The sequence below is a fragment of the Eleginops maclovinus genome, chromosome 13 (assembly GCF_036324505.1).
Source record: "Eleginops maclovinus isolate JMC-PN-2008 ecotype Puerto Natales chromosome 13, JC_Emac_rtc_rv5, whole genome shotgun sequence".
NCBI classification, from domain to species: domain Eukaryota; kingdom Metazoa; phylum Chordata; class Actinopteri; order Perciformes; family Eleginopidae; genus Eleginops; species Eleginops maclovinus.
The window spans coordinates 22,714,889-22,742,626 of record NC_086361.1 but is presented as its reverse complement, the minus strand read 5'-3'; the positions used below and the strand labels follow the sequence as shown (position 1 = coordinate 22,742,626).

The 27,738-nt window shown below is 41.5% G+C and overlaps 1 protein-coding gene across 1 annotated transcript in view; it reads right to left on the bottom strand.

The window, feature by feature from the left end:
* Positions 1 to 27,738, bottom strand: part of ptprua (protein tyrosine phosphatase receptor type Ua) — a 187,213-nt gene that overhangs the window by 122,629 nt on the left and 36,846 nt on the right. The window contains 1 exon segment of the mRNA XM_063899996.1: positions 8,423 to 8,551. Coding sequence (XP_063756066.1) covers positions 8,423 to 8,551 — 129 coding nt within the window.

The following is a 27,738-nucleotide window of genomic DNA, read 5'->3' as shown; positions in this document are numbered from 1 at the left end:
GAGGGTTGATATAATTCATCTCAATTTACACATGTGGTACAAAGTCAGTGCCTCATCTTCATTGTATTGTCAGTTATTGGTCAAAAATACATTGAAGACCCACTGGGTGCATGTATTTTGAAAATCTAGTACCTCGTGGTTGTACAGCTACACCAAAAGGTCAGTAAACATCCATTTATGTCAAAATGTCATCAGTTTTTCAGCTTTTCCTGTCAGATATTTGTGTAAAATGGTCAGAAAGGATCATTAGAGGTCTTGAATTCAGGTCAAAAACTGCTTTTCTGAGCTCAAAGTGACACCAAACACCAAAACCCAATCCGTTCGTTCCTCAGTGCAAGTTTTAGGAAATTCCCTCGAAGCATTTCAGAGATACCTCACTTATAAGGAAGAAAAACACTAGTAATGTCCCAACTTTCTCCATCATCATTATAATGTTTTTCAACAGGCTATTAGTATTATGACATGAGCCATTGAAAATCTTGCCCATTGAATCATCTGATTATAGTGGTCAGCAGCAGTTCTCCACAGACGATGGGGAAGCAGTGGGAGCCGGTCTGTTTAACATATCTGTCTATGTGCATAATAAGGCAATCAACATGTGCTGCCAACATCACTTCTACTGCATCCTGCTCGAGCGGCTTCATTCACGAGGATGAAAACGTGCCATGACAGCGGATGCACACACTGTGAGGAGTTCACCGCAGTGATGCCCTCGATATCAACACAGCGTATGGAAATGATACTGCTTGGCCTTTATCATTTACCATGAAGATAAGCAAGTAAAAGTTCAACGTGGAAAATCATGTCTTGGTAAAAATAAATGATCAGCAAATCTCTCCTGAACCTCCGAACAACACGGCACATATTTTCCCCGTTTTCATTTCTCCGGTCTGTCTGCTCGCGGTATTTAGTGGCTGTAGTTTCTCCCAAGGTACACACACATGTTTTATGTCCTCTAAACTTTCCCCTGAGTCTGATAAAGGAAAGTGGATTTAGGACCTCACAGGAACAAAATACTGCAGAGAGCAGCGTCAAGCAAAGAGAAATAGGATCCAGATTCCTGCTGCTGTATCTAATAGTCAGCAACTTCTTCCACTACAAGAAAACATCCATCCTGCAGCCGTCTGTGGCACCAACCAATGTCCAATCCCACTTCTACTAGTCTACTTTATCATATCATACTTTGAAGTTGCAGACACATTGAGATGCTCTTCCAAGCAGCAACAATTTGTAATGAGTAAAGGAAGAAACATCTATTCCAAATCAAACTAAAAGTCGCAGTTTCTTGGATTTAAAACACAAAACCAATGACTAACAAGGGTCATGATTAGCTATGTTTAAGCTGTGCTATGGTAGGAGATATATTCCTGGAAAAAAATACCTCAAAACCCTGAAGGGTGTGTATGCAGGAAGTTCATTACGACTAATATTCATGCTTATTCTTATGCGACGACCTCTAGTGGCCAAAGAGAATATGACGTGGTATGATGATAATGGGAGATGGAAATAAGGTGTAGTTTAAGGAGTGAAGAAGTACATGTAGGTATATATTTAGGGTAGATGAATGGGTACAATATATATAAACTTTACCAGGAGACCGTTGCTTGTGTCCCGTGTAAAACCAGGAGTCAACACTTAACTTCCAGACGGGAGTTAACTTAATATTTGAAAGTATTTAACGTACGTCTGTTACCCACGTTACGTAAGGAATGTGCTTGTTTATCCCAAACCATGATCTTTTCCTACATTTATCACCCTTTAATTAGCTTTAATTCACAGCGTTAACACTGCCACTGTTCTCCAACAAGGTCATATATGTCATTTTGGGAGTTATTACCATGCAGAGGTTTAGGTCTCCCACATGCTGATGTATTTGTTGTACTAAACGAACATGCATACCTCCCTGAATATCCTCCAGCATTACATAGACTGACTGTACCTCCACAACAACAGACTCTCCAATGTTTAGAAATTCACATAAGTCATGCGATGGAGAGAAACTGCTCTCTGTTAATGTGCCATTTAAATGCAAAGAGTCATTTTCTCTCTATAGTTAGTTTTCCTACTCTGGGCTCCGGATCATCCAAGCCAGCAGCAGAAAAAAAAAGAACCGCCAGAGCAGGCGAGAGGGCAGCGTCTGATGGCAAGAAACCATAAACGGTTTGAAGTTCTGTGCAGAAATTGAGCGTCATGTTCAAACCCCGAGAGGGACGTTTTGAAGGAGAAGCGCCTCAGAAGTCTGCTATAGCGTTACTGAGCTCTGCTGCAATGGCATTCATAGCTTAGAGGTGATTTATTCTGAACCAAAGTTCTCGTTTATGATGACTACTTTTTCTGTGAACCACATGATATTTGCTTTTTTACTTGGTGTGAAATTGCAAGGTCAAATATGTGAAGGGAAATCTCAAGGTAGACATGATGCCTTTGCATGGGAAGTTCTCAACACTGTGTTTAAACCTACATTTGAAGAAGCTGCGCAAGTACGGAGTATCCGTAGAGCTCTCTGCAAAAACCCCACACAGTCAGCCAATTACTGTGCTGCCCTTTAAAGGATTCCACCCTCATAATCACACTAATTTCTGCAGATTGGCGTCTTTATGAAGTTCATGCAGGGCAGTGGTCCATGTTGTGTTTTGATTTACAGGTGGGGGAGCATTTCTGAGGCTAGAAATGATTGTCCAAAAGAAAATGAGGCAATTAAGCATCCTGGTATTAAACAACGAGCAGGCATTGACCGAGTCTGCTTCATTTAACACTGATTGGTATTCAGAAAACTCTTCCCAATTCAAAAGATATCTTTGCATGCAGGGCAGCATTTAAGAACTCGCACTGGATCAACCGTTTGGAGAAGCTGCCATTTCTCAAAGGGACCCTGTGGGGGATATCGACTTAAACAAAGTCTATTTTTTGAAGTGTCCTCTGTGGGTTCAATTTAATCCAATTCCAATAAAATCTCCTTCAAGGGCTTCTGAATCTGCCTTGTCTGATCCAGTACAACCTGTTCCATTTTACTATTGCTGTCCACCACGCACGGCAATCATGTCTGCTCCCTCACACGGAGCCTCGACGTCCCACTTCCTGGATTATAATGCTGACAGGCGGGCGGACAGATCCAGGAGGAGCACTGTCTTGGAAAGAAAAAAATCTGCAAAGCTGAAGGGCGTAACATGTTCCTTTTTAGCTGCAATGTTTCATGTCATTGGTATTCTACTGGCTGCTGGGTGCAGATCAATAGTATTGAGCTGCTTCTGCTGCCCAATAAACTAACTTGTTGTCTCAATTGCCGTCTCTTTAGCGGCTGTGAGGATTTAAAGGCCTCGGAGAAATTCAAGATAAAACGTATATTTGGAGAATATATTTATATATATATCTGGCACGGAAATCTCTGACCTTGCACATTGATGCTGAGGATGGATCAGTTTCTCATTGCAGTGTGAAAAACAACAAGGATTAAGTTGACTGTACTCTGGGGAGGGACAGGTAAAGTCATTGTTTCAGCGGTGGGTTTTTCCAGTTGTATAAATCCTGCATCGTGAAATGTTCTCAGGTCAATCATATTCATGAGTAAAAATCATTTTCATCTCTCAGCGTTGTGTCCTCTGCCATTTAAAAAAAACAAAAGCCTGGGTGGTTTCTGATGAAAAAAGCACTACCACTACAGTTTGTGGATGGGGGGGGGGGTCCATAATGATATGCTGGTTCATAAGATTCGACTACAAAATGGCATTTAAAGAGAGCTGTCAATCAGGAAGAACAAAAATAAATGACTACAAGAACCATAATTACAATGAGATGCAAAATAAGTACAAAGCATCACAGAATTACCCCCAAAAAATACACACAACCACAAAGAGTGACGAAAAAGACACGAAATGAACTCGAAGAGACTCTAAAAGTCCACAAAAAGATACAAAACAAAACGAAGAGACAGAAAAAGACCTAAAGAGTCAAACAAATACCAGAGAATAACTACAAAGGGATTCTAAGCAACTGCAACAAGGTGCTCAAAAACTGCAAAGGGACAAAATCGCCACAAAAGAGACCCTTAATTAACAAAAGACAAAATCTAGGAACTAAATGCCACAAAACAAGGCAAGAAATCAGCCCCCATGTCATGCAGATGCAGGGTCTTTGCGTGTTCGTGCTCAGGGACCATCGTCTCATAATCCCCCCCAATGGACACTATGGTAAATGTATGACCCCGATAAGTGTTCTCACATCAGCGTCCTCTGATGGAGAGATCCCACACATCCCATAAATATTAAGACATCATCTTTTATCCCCCGTCGCATCCGAGAGGAACATCGAGTCATCCGAGCGTCACCCGGTCTGAAATTGGCCTTCTCTAATGGATGAAAAGAAGATGAAAGGCGGGCTTCATGGCGCTCCCTGAGGAACACCAGGAAGTGTAATCAGCAATGACCCGTGCTTCACTACAGCCATCTCAGGGAGTTCCAGAACATACCCAGCATGCCTCTGGGGGGGGGTGTGAGTGAAACAGCGGAACAAGCAACTGCGAATGGATAATGAAGAAAAACCCTGAGCCTGTACAAGCACTCACACTCCATCTTCCTCTTCCTCTTCTCTGCGGATGTATTTTCCAAAAACGATTTAGATAAACATACACATAAAATGTCAAACAAATGCTTAGAAAAGGCTGAAAATGACCCAAAAAAACAGCAAAAAGGTACTTTATAACTGCATAGACACAACAGAATAATAGAATCGTCACAAAGATTTAATAATCAAAACAAAAAAGGGCCAAGATTATGAAAATGATACAAAACGTCTACAAAGAAATACAAAATGATCTCAAAACAAATTCAAAAAGATGCAACAAGGTACTGAATAAGCAAAAGCAATACAAACAACTACAAAGAGACCCTTAATTAACAAAAAATGATTACATAGACAAGCAGAACTATTGCCAAAAGACACTGAATAACTACAAAGACACACACTATAAACTTCCTGAATGTACCCAGCATGCCTCTGGGGGGGATGTGAGTGAACGAGCGGAACAAGGAAAAGGATTATGGAGCACCCTGAGCCTATAGAAGCATTCACACTCCTTCCTCCTCGGATGTGTTTTCCAAAAACGCTTTAAATAAACATATATGTAAAATGTCAGCACAGATTGAAGGCCGGCCTCCTGCGTGGAGGCGAGGAGAGCTTAAATAGAAAAAGCAGCGAGGGGCTGCGGGAGAACAAGCTGTCAGAACGTTGATGATTGAGACGGGGGTCCGAGGTAATGAGATTGTTCGGCATAAATCACGCAGGAAACCCGGCGAGCACGCAGGCTGCGATTCCATTTCAACAACCATTAACATTCAAGAGAGGAAATAAAGCATGTTCACACACACCAGGAAGCGGGAGTGACAGGCGGCTGTTTCTGCAGCTCTGCCAGGGGAACCAAGGTGTGTGTTATTCTCCCGTACACACACGACAGGTATGAGAGGAAGGGTGGTTTCAGTTTTAGTAGAAACTGATTCAGAAACTGGTTGGTTGGATCAATGTTTCAATCCTTTCTGAAGAACACTCAGCCTCTGAAATATGAAGATTTGCTGCTTTTTTCTCAAAATATGACAGAAAACTGGGTAATGAAGCAAGAGATGTTAAACAATGAGATGTCTTTAGCTGTGGTCTTTAATCGAGTTTGAAATGAACTGAGAGTGACCTTGATCTGGTCGTTCATGGTCTGTATTTAATACAGTTGAAGTAAAAATGAACTTTAACGCAGAGGGTTGAATTGTTAAAGCTAAGATGAAGAAATGCAGCTGAATTTAATAAACAGAAAGGGTTCAATCCTTAGTAATTCCATCATTTGAAGCCAGTTTGACTGAAGACTGATCAGATATCATGTTTCTACTGAAGCACTCCATAATCACTGGCAACGCTATTGTACATTTAGCCACAAAAATCCCTGAAACCCTCTTCATTTTTTGAATTCACAAATACACAAGGCGATGAAGACCAAGGCTTCCCGATGAATGAAGCACCCAAACTCAGCGTGACTTTTTCTTTCAGGTCAAAACAAAATGGTTTTTGGTTTCTTAGCAGCATTCAAAGTTACCGGTTATGAAAAAAAAGTGAGTCAAGAAGCTAATCGAGACAATATCCATCAAGCTTCTCAGTCAGAGCGGTGTCTAAAGGGATGGATCTATCTTTGTCTGTATGAGGTAGCCTCTCTGAACTTCACTGCAGCATACAGACAGTGTAATTAAGAACCGTTCTTTAGTTCCAGGAAAACATGGAGACAACGCAAGCTGCAGGTAGCACAACAATAAAGCTGTGTTACCTCTGTTTTCTTTCTGAGAACTAGAAGACACAACGTCTAAGGAGTGAATAACAGCTAATTATAGAATATCTGTGACGACTTTAGACTCTGGTTTTCCTTTAAATTAAAATATACAAGATATCTGTCTGTAAAGTGACCAGTGTTTTATATCTGAACAGGGTCCACTCTAAAATATGGATCTGTAGGACCATTGTGTAACTGGGAACAATTGCAGGAAAGTTCAAGAACATGGTGACACAAACTGCAGAAAGCACAACAACAAAGCTGCGTTTTCTTTCTGAGACACAACGTCTAAGAAGTGAATAGCGACGTAGGTTATCTAATATCTGTATCTTATAACAGGCTCCTGTCTCCAGTCTTTCTTAAGGTGTCCAGAAAGTTTACAATCATTAGCTGAAGGGGAGACAACACTACCATAACCTTAATGGTAAGATATCTGTCTGTGAGGGGACCAGTGTTTTATATAGGAATATAATAATGCATAGAGGATGGATCTATCGACTGTAGGACTATTGTGTAACTGGGAACAATTGCTTCATTTCCAGGAAAGTTCAAGAACATGGTGAACCTTGAAACCTTGTAACCTTGAAACAACACAAGCTGCAGATAGCACAACAATAACGCTGTTACCTCTGTTTTCTTTATGAGACACAACGTCTAAGAAGTCAGTAACAGGAAATTACAGAATATCTGTGACGACTCTATGCTCTGCTTTTCCTTGCAATTAAAACCTTTCGTTCTCAGAAGCTCCCGCCTCCAGTCTCTTTCTTTAAAAGGACCCATAAAGGTTACAATCAGCAGCTCTATGGGACACAACCCTACCATGAAAATGACCTTTTTAATTCAGGAAAATAACCTTCCATATAAGAGATCTGTGTGATGTAAACAGCATCTACTCTAAAAGATGGATCTGTCGTCTGTAGGACCTTTGTGTAACTGGGAACCATTGCTTCATTTCCAGAACATGGTGACAACACAAGCTGCAGATGGCAAAGCTGTGTTATCTTTCAGAGACACAATGTCTAAGGAGTCAACAACAGGTACTGATGTAGGTTATCTAATATCTGTATCTTAAAACCAGCTCCTGGCTCCAGTCTTTCTTAAAGTGTCCAGAAAGTTTACAATCAATACTGGAAAATGCCCTTAAATGTATGTCTGTAAAGTGACCAGTGTTCTGTATCTGAACCGGGTCAATCGCCTTCTTAACACTTGCAAACTAATGTGTTCTGGTTTCTCTTGCAAAGTATCCATAAAGTTTGCTCTAGGAGACACAGCTCTATCGTGAAGATCACTTTTGAGCCCTGAAAAACGACCTTTCCTGTCTGTGAAGTGGCCAGTGTTAGGCGACGTTTCCCATAGAAAGAGCCACCGTCTTTCCCGAGGACCGCTCACATCGTTAAGAATCCCCCGCTGAGGTTCACTCACAATCGCCCAGCTTTGGAAAGTCACTTCCTCCACAGTGGCAGTGATTAGCCGTGCTGTAGCTCCTTTGCTTTGGACCCACCTGCCTTCAAACATTCCTTCCGCCGCGATAACTCTCAGATGATTTGAGACTTGATGTTTGGACTCGCCGTCGGTATTCGACAGACTTCTGCACGAGCAGCGCGGCACATTTGTTTTCATTAAATGTGTCATTATTTTATTCTGAACACTCGCAGAGACGCAGTAATGAAGCGTCTGAAAACACGGCACATAAAAGCAGCAGCAGGCCTCTTTATGGAAGACTGCCGGGCTTCTTTCTGCGCTCCTCTACAAAAGCAGCATTGTTTACAACCCTATTTCTAGACGTGGAGCTGCTCTGCTTCTGTTTGTTTGTTTCTTTACTAAATATACAGTATATTCCCCTGACTTATCCTAACATGCAATAAACACACACTGCACCAATATAGGTTTTCTTCAAGCTACAAAGAAGAGCAGTCTCTGGTGGGGTTTAGACTCTGACACAAAGCATGATGGGAAGTAGGCCTGGGACCATCATGAAATACAAATATGATCCAGATATTATTAAAATAGGCAAAACAAAACCTCTAATAATGGGAGTAAAATATGTTGGAATCACAACTCAAGAGATGCATTGACTGGATGTGCAACACGGTGGTGTATTCCTGCCAGTTGAAGTCCTACCTCGCAGCAGGTCGGGGGTGGGGTGGGGCCAGTTGGAGGTCCGGATCAGCTGCCAGTCAAAGTCGTCGTCCTGACCCTGACGGTACTCACAAAGACCGGGGTCCAAGTCCTCGTCGAACGTGCAGCCGGCTGCGGGAGGAGAGGAACCACAGGGGTTAGAAGACAAGAAACAGAATGAAAAAGAAAGCTTTCAACTTTTCTACGAGGACGATGGGCAATTGGTTTTACGCAACACAAAGGGAGGACGATGATACAAAAAACCCTCAATAAAAAAGTACCAAGTGTGTTCCATGGGTGCCAACATGCTTGAGTTGCAAACACTCACTTCCAATTCTGCATCAACGCTGCAGAACATCTTGCAACAAGTTAATGTCATGGTGGAGAGGAAGATGTGGCCTGGCTTCATTTCACAGAGAGAGATGACAACAGCTTGTAACACTGAGAAAGGGTCGTGTAATATCTGTGACTACAAACTAATATGTTCTGGTTTCTCTAGCAAGTAAAACACGTCGCTCTCAGAAGCTCCAGTGTGTCTCCAGCCTCTTCCTCAACATACCGACTCATCTTATTCCATTTTACAGATCTCAGAGAAAGAAATCCTTGGTATTCCTCATAGTTGGCATGGCGTTGGGATTTATAAAATCCTATGATATTCCATGCATGGATTAAGTAAGACGCAGGTAAGTATGTAAACAACATTGACACGGTTACCCAGAATCGGGAAAGACCCCCAACAGTCGTCACTCACAATCAATATCGCCACCATCCTCATTAATCCAAGAACAACAACAACAACACCTCCTCCAGCGTTGGGAACTACTGCAATCTAAAGGACACTTTAAGCTATCAGTGAAGGGGGTTTGCTTCCAGCAGAAATCTGGGGAAGGAACGCATCAAACTTAGTCTCTGCAAACAACAAAGCCGTCAATGTCAGTCGTCACTCATCCTCACCAACCTCATTATCAACAACAACAACAACAACATTATCTACTGTCACACAATGAAGACAATGGTACTGCAACAAACACAATTAGTTACCTCAATTTGCTACCAGGAGATTTCTGTTTAAGACATGCATCATCAAAGTAAAACCAGAGGACCGGCTGCCCAGTTAAACCACCACAGGCTCGCTGTGAATGTGTCCCTTCAGAATTTCCTGGAGAAAGTGTGAAGCTAAATTACGGCTAATGGTTTCCAGCAGGCGGTCAGCGCCATCCGCCGCCATCCAGAGCAATTAGCCCCGCGGAGAGAAAAATGACACAGGTCACCAAAAAAGCCAGAAATAATGGAGGAGACGGGGGGGGGGGGGGGGACTGGAGGGGTGGGGGTTCTTCAGCCGATAGAGAGGACGTGAAGGTGACCCGACCCGGTACCGGCCTCTAATGGCTGCATGCACTATACCGCCATTATCACACAGAGTTCAGCTTTTAAAGCCAGCTGCTCGTCAGGACCGGGGACCAAATGCTGGCCTCTCCTCTAATTGGTCAGAAACACAGGTGCACTTCAGGGGCTGAGTGGTCTGGATTCAGGAGGCGCTACTGGTGCTCATGCCTTTCCTGTAAATATGGATGCTTTGAACAGGCGGCTATTTCTTTCAGTGGTTGACTTTGGGAATTCCTTTTTGAATTTCCAACAAACCAATCGGCTGATCAAGTTCCTCTTAATGTCCAATTAGCTCAGGTGTAAGCAATTAAATCACTGATTGCTGCTTTGACCAGAGGATTATTCATGCTAATGGTTTAGCATGTGACTTTCAAGAGTGCTAGCGAGCGTATCAAGATACAGATTAGCAAGAATTATCCAGAAATTACAACGTACAATACAAGATGAAGAGTCTAAACTGGACTATAATCAATCAGACAAAGCTCAGTCATGCTTATGTCACTATGCAGTCAAATATGAACGCACACTTACACATAAATATCTTGGAAAAGGCTGAAATTTCTCCTGGTTTTTGCTTTATTTGACACTTTCTTTTAGCTCTGTTTCTAGCATATCTATTCATTGGACAATTAAATGTTTTATAGTGAACAATTGTTTAACATCTAGCCTTACTGGCCTTATTTTAAACAGCATGAGTGACTTAAATCAACATTATTCAGACCGTTTTTAACATGTTTCAAGATATAAATCCCTTCTTTTAATCAGTATATCAAGTCTGGCTGGACTAAAGGCAAATAAAAGAACAGCTATACATCCAGAACCACTGCACCATTTTACTGTAATGCAGGATTTACCAAGCAAACTAAGCAAAGACAACCCTGAATATCCAGAATCTAAGACAGTGGAGCCCTAGCTGATGTAGTAAGAGTGAATACGTCTCCTCTGACTCCCTGCCAGCCTTTACTCATTACATCCGGTTTGTTTCCCCTAATGCTGCGGCTTTCTGTTTAGAAGCTCCATCTGTTTCCTTTCATAATGTATACAGATGTAAGTAGCAAAAAACTCGGATTATTCTCCCCTTCCTGCTGCTGACAGAAGTATCACCGACACAGAGAGTTGACAACGAAACCTGCTGTCATACTGTAAACTGGGGGAGGGGTGAATCGTTATCGTGCTAATTGGCACAGACAAATAGCACGTATGTGTGTTTAGGTGTGTGCTTTTGTGTCTGCTCTGTGTTAAAGTGCATTTAATTGTGCATATGTGGGTTTTTTATATGCTTATGTGTTGTATATTGGTTTTCATGTAATGCCAGGGGACATGATGGACTCAAGAGCTCGTGTTAATTAATGTGCATTGTCCCTTCCTTAATAAATAAAAAGTACAACGCACGTCCGCACATCCCTCTGCCTGCAGCCCAGCGAGTGTTTCCCGGTGTGTGAGCAGATCACAGTGTTTTAATTGCCTCCTGTGTGAGGACTGAGTGCCCGGTTATCTGAGGATGAGAGGGCCCCAGGGTGCAGGCCCCACGGTGCAGGCCCCACGGTGGAGCTCTGCCTTTTCACTGAGAGCCGCCCCCCCCCCCCCCCCGCCCCCAGCTCCAGGAGGAAATGTCACCATCAGACACGTCCCACTGATTACCCGCATTAAGGCTCAGCCCCGTCGTTCCTCTCACTAACCAAACGAGCGGGGGGGGGGAGGCTGTGTAATTAGAAAAGTCACGAGCGTGCTGCTGAAGTTTCACTGATGTGTGCGCAGTGGGGGGGGGAAAGCTATTTTTTACAGGAGTACAAGAAGCAAATAACCTCAATACTCTGTTGCAAGTAAAATCATGCTTTCAAAACCAAGTAGAGTAAAGTAGAGAAGGACTGACATCAAAATATACTTTAAGTGTCAAAAGTAAAAGTACGTACTGTGTCTAAAGGAGTCCTTCTTCTGTCTATCATATTCTAAATGACTATTATTTGCAGTAAAATACAATATTTCCTTCTAAAATGTAGGAATATAGAAGTATAAACAAGCCTAAAATAAAAAGATTCAGGCAAGCAAAAGTCATTTAAACAATGCTTGAGTTTGAATATGTATAAACTGTGCTTTTATAGATCAAATCTATTTGTTTGAATATCATGTAAAAGAAATATATTATACAGTTTATGGTTTTTCTAATTAAGGTTTAACAACTATGAAATGCCTTAAAGTGGAACAATTTATTTATTTACATTTAATTTATTTATTGTAATTTATTTTATTTGTATTATTCATTTTATTATTATATTTATTTAAAATAACACCAAACCCGATTTTCCCCCCAGGATGCTTTAAGTATTCTACATGTTTTGTATTTATTCCTTATTTTTATGAACCTCTGGAGCTTTAAGGCACATTGTAATATTCCATTTGGAGGATCATGTCATGTGTGGCTGTCTGCTGAGGAACACAACTCAGAACAAAGAGCAGAAGTAGAAACAGGAGCACAGAACACAGATAACACTTTCAGTACCAGCATGGAGCTCGGGACTGCTTCGGCTCCTACCTTTGCAGAGAGTGTTGTTCTTCATCCCTTCCTCTTTGCTCTCCTGAGGAACCGCCAGCTGAGGCTATCCTCGTCTTCAGGTGTTCCTGCAGCTCTGCATGGAGGCACCGTCGCCTCTTGACAAGCAATTAGCATTCCTTAAGCTTCTTGTCCTCACAGCTGATTACTGTTTTAATATTTGGTGCAAATTGATCCATCTCGTGGTCAAACTATGTCGAGAAATCCCCTTCGCAAACAGCAATTGTAAACATAGTACTGTATTGGCATCAAAGTATGCTTTAGGTTTCAAAAAATAAAGTACTAATTGTGTTTAATGGCTCATTTGAAAAGCAGATATATTAAATAACAGCTGAGAAAAGGTGGAGTAGGAACTGAGAGACAACCCAAAATGAAATGGTATAGAAGTACAATATGAAGTAGCATTAAAAGGAAAACCTCAGGAAAAAGAAGCTCAAAATTATACAGAAATGTAGTAATTCGTTCATTTCCAACTATCTGTGTGTTATTGCTATCCTGAGTTTGGCTGAGGTTGTTTTGACTTAAAATAAATGAATGAGATGATAATGAATCTGTCAATATCACACACTGGGAATGACTTCATTATGCAACAGGGACTGAGATGGATCAAATTTGCACCCAATATTAAAATAGTAATCAGCTGTGAGGATAAGAAGCTTAAGGAATGCTAATTGCTTGTCAAGAGGCGACAGGTGCCTCCATGCAGAGCTGCAGGAACACCTGAAGACGAGGATAGCCTCAGCTGGCAGTTCCTCAGGAGAGCAACGAGGAAGGGATGAAGAAGAACACTCTCTGCAAAGGTAGGAGCCGAAGCAGTCCCGAGCTCCATGCTGGTACTGAAAGTGTTATCTGTGTTCTGTGCTCCTGTTTCTACTTCTGCTCTTTGTTCTGAGTTGTGTTCCTCAGCAGACAGCCCCACATGACATGATCCTCCAAATGGAATATTACAATGTGCCTTAAAGCTCCAGAGGTTCATAAAAATAAGGAATAAATACAAAACATGTAGAATACTTAAAGCATCCTGGGGGGAAAATCGGGTTTGGTGTTATTTTAAATAAATATAATAATAAAATGAATAATACAAATAAAATAAATTACTACAATAAATAAATGTAAATAAATAAATTGTATTTATATATTTCTTTTCCATTAGCAATATTCTCTATACAACATTTAGAGGAATAATTATGTATCAGTATCTGTGAAATGAATCCATACATTTGTTTATTGTAAAGGTTTTGTCTTATTTTGGGAGTCTGTGGCCATAACCCAACAAAACATACTATCCAAAATATCCCCGTTACAGTAAATGACGGTGTATCAGGACATCCTTTGTCTGCGTAAATTAAACAAACATTTGAGAAGAAGTGTAGGTGGTGAACTGTTTGGTAATCTGTGAGCGCCGAGCGTTTAAAGAGATGCATTTCCAGAGCAGCCAGCAGTCTAAATACTTTCCACTTAATTGAGTCCCATTAGCAGCGTTTGGGTAAGATCAGTCATGAGGTGTGTGTGTGTGTGTGTGTGAGGGGGGGCTGTAACTGCTGCACAAAGTGGCTGTGAGGAAACAGAGGAGGCGGCCCTGGGGGAGATTAATGGGAGAGGTGAAGTGTTTGTGGTCGCAACTTTCCATTTCCAACTCTGTTTGTTCTTCTCGAGGCACAAGTTATTGAAAGGCAGTTTGAAAAGTCTGTTCCCATCGATGGAAAAGTGTGTATTACGTAAAGCTCACTGTCTATGGAAAATCAAGCGATAGCAGTAATGACTCAAAACACCGGGAAATGGGTTAGCATGTTAGCACATCTGGGCTCCCTCATCTGGATGTCAATGGTGTTCTGAATGTGTTTTTGGTTGCTAGCATCCACTGGACTCCTTTGTGTACTCCCCGAACATAGTGACATCCTGATTCTATTGGTTAGCGCTCCAACACATTGTATGTGATAGGCTAAGGGGGCGGGACATCTCTAAACTGGTTGACCAATCACAATAGAGCCGGCCAGCTAACCAATCAGAGCAGACTGGGCTCTGGTTTCAGACAGAGGGTGAAAAGAGGTGCTGAAGCACAGACAGTATGAGGAAAATAAAGGGCTTTTTTCGAAATTGCTGATTATTTGTTTGCCGTTGAACTAATCGCTGTAGATATAGAAAGCCAGGAGTCTAAAGACTTTCCGAGGGAGCTAAAGAGGCCCTAGGGGGAGATAAATCTGGGAGGCGGTGTAGTGTTTGTGGTGAGCCTGGGTACCAGCGTCTAGCCGCCAGACAAAAACCACGGCTCTGACTAAAAGCCCACATCATATATATCCGTTCTGATGGAGAGGGAGGGAAACAAAAGGCTCTTACATGGCATTTATCCTGGAGAGGGAGAAATAAATTAGAGAGGAGACACACACTGAGTGAAGAGCCCTCCAACATGAGGACAGGGAAACAATAAAACACAGACACAACCAGAGGATCCTACTCTGAAGATATACGGAATAAAACAAGTGATGGAAGAGGACGAGGTGTGGATTAAATCATCTATATACAGATTCAGCAAAGACTCAGTCACTCTTACAGGGCGTAGAGGAGGTTCAGTCTCACGGATATACATCCCGGCTTCATGGACGGCTGCCAGTCTCACAGATTGTCTTTCGCTGCTCATTTGGACATCATGAACTCCAAAAGCAACCGAAACCTCGATTCGGAAGTGACCCTCTGACTTCACCCTCTCATAATCGACGCTAGCTTTTTTCTTTGTCCTGAAAAAAAGGAGACTTCTCCTGCCGGCTGTGACTCCAACATCCCAAACAACTGAGCTGCAGTCCCAACGATGTTGAGAGGAAATAGAGCCAATGGCATTTTTAATCACAGAGCTGAGGCATGCATCCAATAGCCACTTATGGTTACATGCAATACAATAATCCACCCATCCATCTTCTCCAGCTTATCCGTCAGGGTCGGGGAGGTAACAGCTCCAGCAGAGAGCCCCAAACTTCTCTTTCCCTGGCCACATCAGCCAGCTCTGACTGGGGGATTCCAAGGCGCTCCCAGGCCAGCGAAGACATATAATCCCTCCGCCTGGTCCTAGGTCTACCCCTCGGTCTCTTCAATAGAATAATGCATAATAATAACCTTTACACAACTTAAGGTATCAGTTATATAGAAATGCATCCATCGTACACACGTCAGGAAGGGGTTGAACTAGCTTTGAAGAGCATAACTGTTTTTGATGCAAGGCTGCAAACCGGTTCCTTTCTACTTTAAAGCTGGGTATTTTAACACGGAGGTCAACGGGGGTTAACTACCCTTTGGCCATTTCAGACAAAAGGTTGACGCTTATTTTAATACAACTGACATACAAGCAAGCCCCTGCGTAAAACCCTGAAGAGTATAGATGGTATGACATAATACCTGTTGTTGTTATGACTTATTTACCAAATGGAAGCTGAGAGGAATTTCCACAGAAATCTGAAATTGCATCTCTTTGTTTCACTCGATAAATTAAACACTCCCTTGGTATTGGGACTCAAATGTAATATAAATCTGGCTTTAAATGATACCCAAACTGAGGGGAAACCTGCCGCCCCACTCCTTATGCTCCTGAACGCAGCGGTTGTTATTAATGGTCTCTGAAGAAGAGGAGGAGGTGTTGTGAGTTTTCCTCATCTGGATCACTATTGATGAGCTGTACAGCTGCAAACACACACACACACCCCCCCCCCCCCCCCCACCCCCTACATCCCTAAGTAAACTTGTCAGCGCTGATGCATTGCCTGCACACGCTCAAATGCAAATCACACAGCGGCAGAACTTTATCTCAAAGCAAACAACAGCGAAACATCCCGAGTCCACAGAGAGAGCGGGAGGGGTTCAGATTAAAGGCGGTGCGTTAAAGAGCTTCCTGCAGACTTTAGCTTCATGCACAGAGAACAGGAAGTGCACCGGGCCAGGTTTATCAGCAGTTTCAACTTTAGGAAAGGGAAGATTAGCGACAAGCAGCGGTGTGTTTACTCAAGACTTCAACTCAACTACAGTTTGTAGGTAATTGTACTTCAGTAAATCCATATTATGCTACTTTAACTTCAGTAGTTTTTTAACTAATTATTATTACAATATGGATTAAGATTCCTGGAAGAATACAAATGTTGGTTCCACTGCAGAATTCTAATGATGTACATTTTACTGCAGCACTTATAATCCAGTTACGTGTACATTACTGTGTCCATGAGTGTTGGTACTTTTAGCGACTCAATGCTGATTTATTTGACATCTTTAACTTAAATGATGTAACACTGATACTTTTTTAAAGCCAAACTATGAATTTTCTTAACTGGTTTCATAAAAACATTCATCAGTACTTTCTCAAATGCATGAGTGATACAAAGAGATATCTGGAAACCCCTCCATAACAACGATGAAGACGAAGAAAACGAAGAAAACAAAGATCAAGACTGAAAAGAAGATGACAGAGACGAAGAAGAAAAAGACGAAGAGGAGGATGAAGAAGAAAAAAAAGATGAAGACAAAGACCGAAAAGAAGACGACAGAGGAAGAAGAAAAAGAAGAAAGACGAAGAAAAAGATGAAGAGGAGGATGAAGAAGAAGAAGACGAAAACAAACATGAAGAAGAAGACGAAGAAAAGGAAGAAGAGAAAGGCGGAGACGATGACGGGAAAAAAAAAATTAAGACGAAGACGGAAAAGAAGGTGACGGAGCCGAAGAAAATGAAGAGGAAGATGAGAAAGGTGGAGACGAAGACTACGACAACGAAGATGAAAGGAGAAAAGGGAAGAAAAAGACGAGGAAGATGAAAACGAAGACGAACGTGAATAAGAAGACGGAAAAGAATAAGACGAAGGAGAAGAAAAAAGATGAAGACGAGGAAGAGGAAGATGATGATGAAGAAGTTGTATCAGTGCTGAAGAGAAACAGCTCTCGTGTAGTCTGAAGCGTCCATGATATGCAGCAGACCAGAAGTCCAATATCCAGACGTCTACAAATAGATGTTCTTTATCCTCTCCAACGAGAGCCGGCGCTGTGACATCATCACACCGAGGAGAACTCAAACCCAGACTCCAAAGGCCGGGTGCTTCAATTATGCAGCACGTGGATGTTGCCCTGTGGAGGTTCGCTTGTAAACAAACAAAGAGATGATGTTTACATCAACAAAACCCACCGAGTGGATCCGACAGGCCTGCTGGGTGCTTCCTGCGTCGAGACATTTGTAAACCAGATTTTATGAATAAGTCATTATTTTATTTACTTCCTGATTATTATTATTCATCTCTCCCTCGACTTGCGTTCAGCACGTCGTCGTTATTTTCTAGACTCATTATTTGGTCGATAAAAAGGGAGGAATCGGTCAATAGAAGTCCCTCAAAGTCTTCAAACAGCTGGATGAGACGGTCCAAACCCAAAAGATATTCACTTCAACATATTATTATAGCAAAAAGAAAAGCAGGAACCTCCATTTTTAAGAACCTGTGCAGGACATTTATTACAGGTCAGTTGAATTCTGGTTCCTATTGGTTGCAAATATTTCAGTTTTTCTTCTTCTGTAAACAAGATGTGTTCTTGTGTTCAAGGCTGTCCGGATCACCGTCTACAGGAAAAGAAGGGCAGCAACTTTCTGAGATGTTGGCAAGAAAAACAACAACTAAAATAAATCTATATTTTTGTTGAACACTCGTCATGAAGGTCACTTGCAGTCGTTGCAGAGTTCCAAAAGTTCCAAAAGTTGAGGATTTTTACTGGTGGAAAAACTCAGATAAATAAAAATGTAATTAAATTAAATAATACAAATTAAAGTAATAATAATAATAATAATAATAATAATAATAATAATAATAATAATAATAATAAAAGTAATAATAATAGTAATAATAATAATAAAAGTAATAATAATAATAATTATAATAACTATAGTAATAATAATAATAATAATAAAAGTAATAATAATAATAAAAGTAATAATAATAATAATAATAAAAGTAATAATAATAAAATAATAATAAAAGTAATAATAATAATAATAATAATAAAAGTAATAATAATAATAATAATAATAATAATAATAATAAAAGTAATAATAATAATAAAGTAATAATAATAATAATTATTATTATTATTATTATAATAACAAATATTAAAAGTTATAATAAAATAATAATAATACAATTAATTTTAATAAAGTTTTATTTATTCTTTTTTTGATCAAATCTTTCTTATGCATTTCTTAAAAAATGTTCACCCTACTTTTTGATCCTAACAGTTATTCTTCTGCAAGATTATTAATCTGTTCATTTATATTCTTGCTTGTGACAGACAGAGAAACACAGGCTTCAAAAAATTGACAAAAATCAGCGATAATCTTAAAGTTTGAAGTGGTGCATTCATGTGATTGACTGAGTTGTAATGAGCGTGCGTAAGGAGAGGTTTACCAATGAGCAATCACTGAAGTATTAATGCTGTGCAAGCTGATTGAGGGGTGACTTCTTTTTTATTTACCGCTATTTGGTACATAAAAAAGTCAGTAAATAAATATGTCCAGATGTCAGAAGTGTCAGCTCTCATTGAGCCTGTGATCGCCGGCGCCAGTAAACACACCGCCAGGACAGATCGATCAAAATGTAGTTGGTGGAGCCTCGGCTGCACTCATTCATCATCATTTATCATCATATGGGGATTTGACTGGAGATATCAAGGCATGTTATGACTGATGGACTCAACCTCTGCGCTCCTGAGACCTTTACAAGACAGTAAGTGGAGAATAAATGCCCTGCTAATGGATATATGTCCAACCTGAGACCAACAAGGCCATACGTCTCAATTAAGAATCTGGATGTACACGATTCTCATGCATGTACGTTTTTACTTCCAGTTCCCCTCCCTCCTATGGCCCTGTTTTTGTCCCATATTCCCAACATGATCCCGCGAGGCGTTGAAGGGTGACCATATTTCTATCTATCTAAAAAATCGTATTTCTGGAGGCTGCACACTCGGCACGGTTGGCACCGGAGGGCATGTTCTGTGGTGTGAAATTGTTCCATTACTGGCCCGTGATGGCTACGGTCCCCAAACTGCAACTCTGGAGAATCCCAGCCAAGGCGGGCAACTCTCAGAGGCCGGTAACGCTCTTTAACATCTTATAGTTTTCTTTAGGCGAGACACTGCAGGAGAAAACCCATTGTTTTTCATGCACTGGTCAGGTTTAAGAGTTTGGACTTTACTATTATGCTTCTTCTCATAGGCTCAGTGGAGGAAAACATCTAAAATACACTTTCAGATTCAGGTGTTATTTGGAGCATTTGTGAGCTTCCTTCTGAATCCACCTTTGGATTAGGGTATGCCTCATTTGCATATTTGAACAGAGCCTTACAGAAAACTTGCAATACATCAAATAATTACCTTTGTCTAAGTAAACAGCTAGGGAAGTTTCAGGGTGATATATGTTCGTTAATTTTTTACTCTAACCACCTGTAGTGTGTACGTGTGAATTCTTTAGGCCATTTCCTCCAAACGATCTCCTATTCTGGGACAGAAATCTCCACTTCAGTAACTCTTACACACACCAAACTCACCAGTTGTATTCCTCTCTATATCCTTAAGCTTTACACACAAGGGTTTGTTCACACACCATTTACACACTCATTTATACACATATTAGTCCTAAGAACAAGGAGAAACGCAGCATAATCTGATTTCTGGAATGAGTCAAAGAGATCTCCAGTTAAAATATTTGATTATAGCAAAACAAAACCCTTACTTTGAACCTGGTTTTCATCTAACGTTCAGATTAAGGTTTGGGAATGGTATGCAACATAGCACATATTAAGAAAATGCCATGTTTAAACATAGCTTTCAGAAAACGTCTTCGTGTCAGTAATGAACTAGTGAAGTTTCATGGTGATGCCTCTAAGTTAATGTCTATATTTGAGAAAATAACTCTCTTGCCCCATTGCACAAACCACCCACTGTCTACCTGCAGAGCTTTTTTAGATAGTTGCACCATTATCCCAGAGAGGAATCTGCTATAATATAAACAGAATCGTTATGAAAAGGCCGTTGATGTGCTTCAAGTTGAACCAGCTTCCTGTTTTGAAAAGCATAAAGGTCTACCCAGCACAGGTGAACCAGTTCAGATTAAGGCGCTGACTGCATGGTGTCCCAGCAAGCCAGAGAGAAAAGTAGATAGTGTGGAAGAAAGGTTCCCGGGGTGGAAATACACTTCCCCCTTTAGTCGGTGTAGAAACTCCCTGCCAGTGGTTTATTTATGGAGATAAAGACAGCCAGCTGAGGACAAAGCAGGTGCTTTTCATTAGATCATTTTATCTTTCCACCAACCCCCCCCTCTTCTTTCATCAATGGCGCCCACAATCTTCTCCAGTGTTAGAGAGCATGCAAAGAGGTTGGCGAATAAAAACAGATCTGTCCGAATGAGGCTCAAATCACACTTATTAAAAAGACTCCCCCTTCAGCACCTGCATTACGGCTGATGAGGAAGAGGGTGGAAAATGACAGGGATGTTACAAATGAAAATTTAATCAAGAGTGCTGGAGGAGACACTTTTCCCCCTCGTGTACAAAGCCACTTTAATAAGTGGTTTTGTCAAGTCTTCCCTGTCCCCGGCAACAGAGGAATATTCATGTCAGGACTGACCTAAATGCATTAGTTGAAAGCTTTATATCTCTGTTTAGTGCTGATGTATTCATATTGGAAGTTATTGCCGTCCCCACGCTTTAAATTCTGCCTTGCCAATTACAGGAGACGTATTAATGAAGGGTGATTTCCAGAGAAGTGCAGCTTAAAATCAAACACAAGCAATCCTTAAGAAATATAGAGGCCTCGTAAGAGATAGGCCCACATCTATCTGCCCGATGTTATTTATGGTAATGTCATGCATAGATTTACACAACATGCATGATTTCACGACAACCAGCGGCTTTGATGTCAATTTCCATACAATCAACCAGTAAAAATGAACGCTCAGAATCGCCCTGAGCTAAATGAACTCAGTCATGCAAGAGAAAAAGATGAACTCGACTGTACACAGATCGCCATGGTTATTTATCAGCATTATTTGTGTTTGGTGCAGAATATTTTATGCACAGCAGACCCAGTGTTCACAGCAGGTGGTCAGCGGCCAGAAAGGGACTCTTCGTAACGTTGTTATGATTTACTTTCACATATAAAGTGGTGCAAGAATGAGGCAATTCTGCAGGCTAAGCTGGAAGTTTGTATTGCACTTTTCCCTCGACATAAAGCCAACCACCAAGCAAGTCACCACCGCTAAGCTAAAGGAGGCTAATGTTGGGCTATAAAGGAACTACAGCACGGTCACATGACTTCACGTCACCACCGCTAAGCTAAAGGAGGCTAATGTTGGGCTATAAAGGAACTACAGCACGGTCACATGACTTCACGTCACCACCGCTAATCTAAAGGAGGCTAATGTTGGGCTATAAAGGAACTACAGCACGGTCACATGACTTCACGTCACCATCGCTAAGCTAAAGGAGGCTAATGTTGGGCTATAAAGGAACTACAGCACGGTCACATGACTTCACATCACCAGCGCTAAGCTAAAGGAGGCTAATGTTGGGCTATAAAGGAACTACAGCACGGTCACATGACTTCACGTCACCACCGCTAAGCTAAAGGAGGCTAATGTTGGGCTATAAAGGAACTACAGCACGGTCACATGACTTCACGTCACCACCGCTAAGCTAAAGGAGGCTAATGTTGGGCTATAAAGGAACTACAGCACGGTCACATGACTTCACGTCACCACCGCTAAGCTAAAGGAGGCTAAAGGCGAGGGAGTGCTTAATGTAGAATCGGAGGATGAAACCCTAATGTGCTCACTCACTTCCAGTTTTAAGGACTCAATCCTGCACTTATTTATTACACACAGAAAAGTCCACTAGAGAAGGGAACGTGCCGAGGATACCAAGAGATAAGATGCTCCGCGCTGCAGATGCTCCCCTGGGTGTTGCTGGGAGCTGCAGGGTCTGACCTCCATCACCGAGGCAGCGCCCTGACTGCAGCCTCCCGTCGTCCCAACAGGCTCTCTGTTAGACAACACACTGCAGCTCACCTCCCTGTGTGTGCAAACAGTGTCATCCTGCAGGGTCAGTCAGACAGCACCAGTGCTTTTATCATGGGTTTTAAATAGACAAAATGGATTAGTGTCGCAGCTCTTGAATCACAAAAATGTACGATTTGATTTGATTTTCATATTCTTCTTTTAATGCACTCGTTTGTCTCCTTATTTATGTTTAACTCATTTAATGCAAATTATTTTATTTTATCCATTTGTCTTTTATATATTGTATTATTTGTTTTGCATTATACATTATTACATACATTGTTTGTGGTCTATATGTCTGACAGATGATTGATTTAAGTCTTCAGATCCCCTAAAAGTACCTATACAGCACATAAAAGTCCTCTTGATTGAAAATGGTCAGTTTATTTAAAGTATCAAAGTATTATTAACCAAGAAAACATACTACAATACCACAACATTGCAGCCCCCTGCTCTCTTGCCGCACAATTATGCTTCAAACATCAGTCTTAAGAGGCTGTGTGTGATGTAATGCAATTCAACATACAGCAGGGTTTGGGTTGAGAGCACCATATGGCATACTGTTGCTATAACTTTAACGCACTTCTGAGCAGAAGGTTGTCGCTCTGACTGTCGAAAAGTTACAGAACAAGCCTAAAAGCAGCTGTTTCCACACACACACTAAACAATATGCTCCAGTCATAACAGGGCACTGCCACCACAGCTGTAGAGCCTCCTTCTGAAAGAGAGCAGCGCACCTCGGAGAGCGTGACACTGTCTTCGCCTCGACTTAATTACAGCTCACACCTCCCCTCACTCCGCAGCGGGGGGGATTCAGACACCCTGAGGAACACTTTATCCTCTGCTTCCGGTGGTGACGTTTACTCGGATGGCATCAGAATTCCTTTATTACCGGATCTGCACAAGATGACACTCTGGAGGAAGAGGGTACGACGTGTTCGGCAACAAGAGGCTTTACATCGCATTATAGCGGCACCTCCGGCAGCAGCATATACATTTAAATGAGCACTTGTAATAAGAGGCTTAGCTGTGAGGGTGCTGTCCATTATTATGATAAAGAATTATTACCCAAAAGTCCAAGATGCAGACATAATTGCTCTCTTCAATCCTCTACGCTGAGCTGCTTAGTTCCAGCAGCACACGGGGAAATAATGCCTGCAGTTATTTAGAGGAATTTCTGGGAAGCAGGAAGGAAGGAAGTCAAAGTGTTCATCCTCTTAAAAAAAGCCTCTAAATGCTCCTCTTTATGTGCACACGAAGCAAGTTGAAAAAGTGCAAATGCATCGATTAAATTCCCCCCCTTTCCATGAATATTCATGCACCTTTTGTTTTGTAAAAGCTGCAAGATCTGTAACTGTCGGGAGGAATGGATGAAGCTGCAGTATGTGCTTTTAAAGCTCTTAAACGAGACTATGTACGGAGAGAGTACACACTGTTGAACACAAGTGACAATTATGGAATAATGGTTCGCGTAGTGGAGCAATAACAAAAGCAGAGATGAGTCATCGAGGCTCAGAAACACAGCAACACCCATCTGAAAAGTGCTATAAATAAACAGAGTCGGACAATATGCCACTGATCACACAGAAATGATGCATCAGTAAATAAATGAAGGGTTTCTAATATGAGGGGAAAACAGCAGCTGGGTCAGTGGCCTTAAAACCTGTCTCCTGTTTGCATTTACATATAAACAACAACAACAACAACAACAACAACTCTAAAGTGTGATGAAGTCTGTGTAGTGAGGAAGTTTTGGGGTCAACTAACATAGGAGTTTCCCCCAGGAGTCCAAAGTTTGGGTCACAGGTGAAACCAAAAGTGGGGTGGAGTATGTGGGAGGGAAACTCCATCTGAAGGGGATTTTAGCCGTTGTAGCCCATTTACATGCACCAAAACCTACAGGAGAAAAAACACATTAGGGCCTCTTTAAGACAACATATCTATGGTTTCTTGGCTGCATTCACAGGGACATAGGGTGCAAAATATGGCTTTAAATCCCCTGTACTGTTTGCATTTACAAACAACAACAACAACAAATAAAGTGTGATAAAGTCGGTGTCTGCAGTTTGTTTTTGGGGTCAAACTAACAGAAGTTTCCTCCAGGTCACAGGTGAAACCAAAAGACGACTGGGTGAAGAGTGTGGGAGAGTAAACCCAGGGATTTTAGCCTTTGCAGACCATTGACATGCACCAAAACCTATAAAACACACTACAGGACAAACAGCACAACAGGGCCTCTTTAAGACAACATTTCCAAGGTGTCTTCAACGCATATAGGTGAAATAGGTGGCATGTTTCACAACTTTCCACTTTAGGAGTGCAAACTATGGGATGTCAGTGGGACGAATGTCTAAACATGATGTGGAAGGAGGCTAAATTCATGCATTTCCAAATAAAAAAAAGCTACAAATCTGTGAAGAACAGATTTAAAGGTGGCATTAAATCTATAATAATGCAACTAACAGAAGCATTTGCTCAGTCCGTGTGTGTAAATGACGCTAACAGAGGTACAGAGACAGGTCAAAGTGCTATTTACGTGGCTTCCTGAAATCCACATTGGAGTTAAATGATGTTTTATGTGTCAGTTGTGTTGAGAGGAGCGATCAGACGTCTTTATTCGTTGCCTCCGCTGCACACACATCGTGATGACAGAGTGTTTTGTGTGGAAGTTATTGCATCAGCTGCTAGAATCCTGTTAGGGTGGATTTGATATTTTCCGGCTGTGGAGATTGCATTAGGTCAGCGGCCCATCAGCCCTCTGACTGTGGAGCTTTTGTTGTACGGATTTCCTCCACATGGATCTCGTCCTCAACATTTGTCATTCAGGTTATGCCGTCATGAAACGTATCAGGGGACTCTTTTATTTCACCTAGATACCTTTCTCTTCTGTATACCTGGTAGAGGATCTGCTCAGCGTGACCTGCCTGTGCCTTAAAGCTTTTAGCCTCGACCTCAGATCCAGTGAGGCTGCTGTTATCTTTTAAAGAACATTTCCTCCTCGTTTAACTCCTCTGTCAGCAGAAGAAAAAGCACTCTTGCTCTTGAAGTACTTGTAAAACATACCACTTCTTCCACCAGAGAACAAGCACTCCTTCCTTCAGAGGGTTTAGGGAAAGGTTATGGTTTTGGGTTAAGGTGGTGTACGTTAGGTTACTATCTTAAGTGTTTCATCAAAGTAAGTAAGTTAACCTCACATCGGACAAGACCAGCAAACCCACATCCTGTTCCCAAACTCGCTCAATAACGTTCCAAGGAAAGCTCATCTCCTCCAGAATTACAGTCCCAGTTAAATAAAGACCCTTTCTGAACCTTAAAGCATGGAAACATGTCACAGTAGAGACAGAAAATACAAATATCAACTTGAAAATCTGCTGAATCGGGTCCTCCATAACATCATACAATGTTAATACATCATTTTGCATCAATACAGCTTTTAAGAAACCAATTTAAATAACCTTTTGTCCAACTGGTAACCTTTTAGCATCACCACTGTAAACATAATCTACAAGCAAATCTGAAAGACGCTTGTTTATCTTCCTTTCTTCTTCCCAGATATGATGCATATATTTTGAACCTTTCCACACACAGTTTTTAGGTATTTGTCTATCTGAATTCATCCAGTCCACCCACAAGGTGCAGAGAAGCAGCAAACCTGTGACACATGAAGCACAAACCAACTTATTCCGCTGTGAATGCAGCAAAGTCAGAGCTAAAGGCAACTACTTTGCATCCAGGAGGGCAAAATATTATTTTCAATCCACGCTTTGTATCAGAACAGGAAGGAAAACCAGCTGACAGCACAACCAGAAGACGTTCACGCCCACAGGCCCTCTACGAATTCTCCACAGGAAGTGAAATTGAACAATTATTATTTGTTGCACGTTGGAAGGAAAACACAAAGCTTTCTGATTCCTCCGGGAGAAAAAGTAAAGCATGCCAGGGTTTATTCTAGACCAGGTATCGGGGTCTCTGCCTCCTCTTACTTTGGGCGTGCCCCCTCAAACCAAAATGCAGATTCTCCCTGTAAAATGTTAAAGTGATGCTAGAGAACAATCTCTCTGTTGGTCAGAAAGGGTTTACTGAGTCCAGAGATATGGAGATGGGGTCAGATGTCTGGTCAGACGGCAGAGACAGCTTACGGAGAGTAAATAGGGGATGGATGTCCGGTGGGTCTGCGGGGGGACGAGTGGCAGGCAGCAGGCTGACACTGAGACTGAGATTTCTGATCCTTTCTTTTACTCTCCTTTTTTCTGGAGAGGAAGTAAAGGAACTCTGGATTTATGTGTTGTTGGAGGTGCAATATACGACTCAGCAGCTTTAAGACGTGAAGACACTATTATTTTAATGCAGGATTTACACCTGAAAGTGGGCGGGGCTTAGTTTAGACAGGAAGTGACGTTAGAGCCTCATGCTGTATTCTTCTAGCAAATCCCCTGAATCCCATCATATTTACATACAATGCTGTGTGTACGGTGCATGTTGTTCTTATTTATGACTTCAAAGTTTACAAAATCTCGGGCTGCAGGGATAACAAAAAAGAAAAGAAGTCATTACGATTATTTTGACTGATGTTTTAATTGCGATTATGTCGGGATTAAAACATGATAAAATGATCATGGTGGGATTTTGAAGAGGATCTGTAAGCAACAAATGTGGTTTGTTAAGTCTGTAATAAAACAAGACATTTCAAAACAGTCAATTTTGCACATTGGGAGTAAATTTCGATGAATTCTGCAGTCCTATTTGCTAGAAGCAGCATTGAATATCAGTCAGCTCCCTTTTTTGGGGAGCAGACTTATCTGGATCTTGGACACACTTTGGCTAAACGTCTCATTACAGCCCCTTCACCAGGCAACAGCCGAGCAAATATGCAAGCACTGAGCCCAGCACGCACAGCCGCTCGCGAGTTTCTGCCAAAAACAACCGAGAGCGAGCAGGCGAGACGAATGTGTCTGAGATGCCGGCTCTATGTCGGGGCCTTTAATCACCACAGCCGGGGGTCTGCTCCACTTCAGCCCTCCTGTTCACTGAGCCGACCCCACAACAGGGAGGGTAATGTCAGGGGGAGATTTAACTCCTTTTATCCAGAGACAGTTAAAAATTGCAAGTGCAGTTAAGAGACATAACGGAGATATGGTAAATGGGACAAGATAAACTATCCAAGCTTGAGAAGAAGGGGCGCAGACACAACGCAGAAAGCATTTAAAAGATATATTACCAAAATACCGGCACTATTTTACTCTAATTTAAACTAAACTACTCTTCATTTTATTATTGAATCATCTTTACTTAATTATTGAATTATTTTTATTTATTATC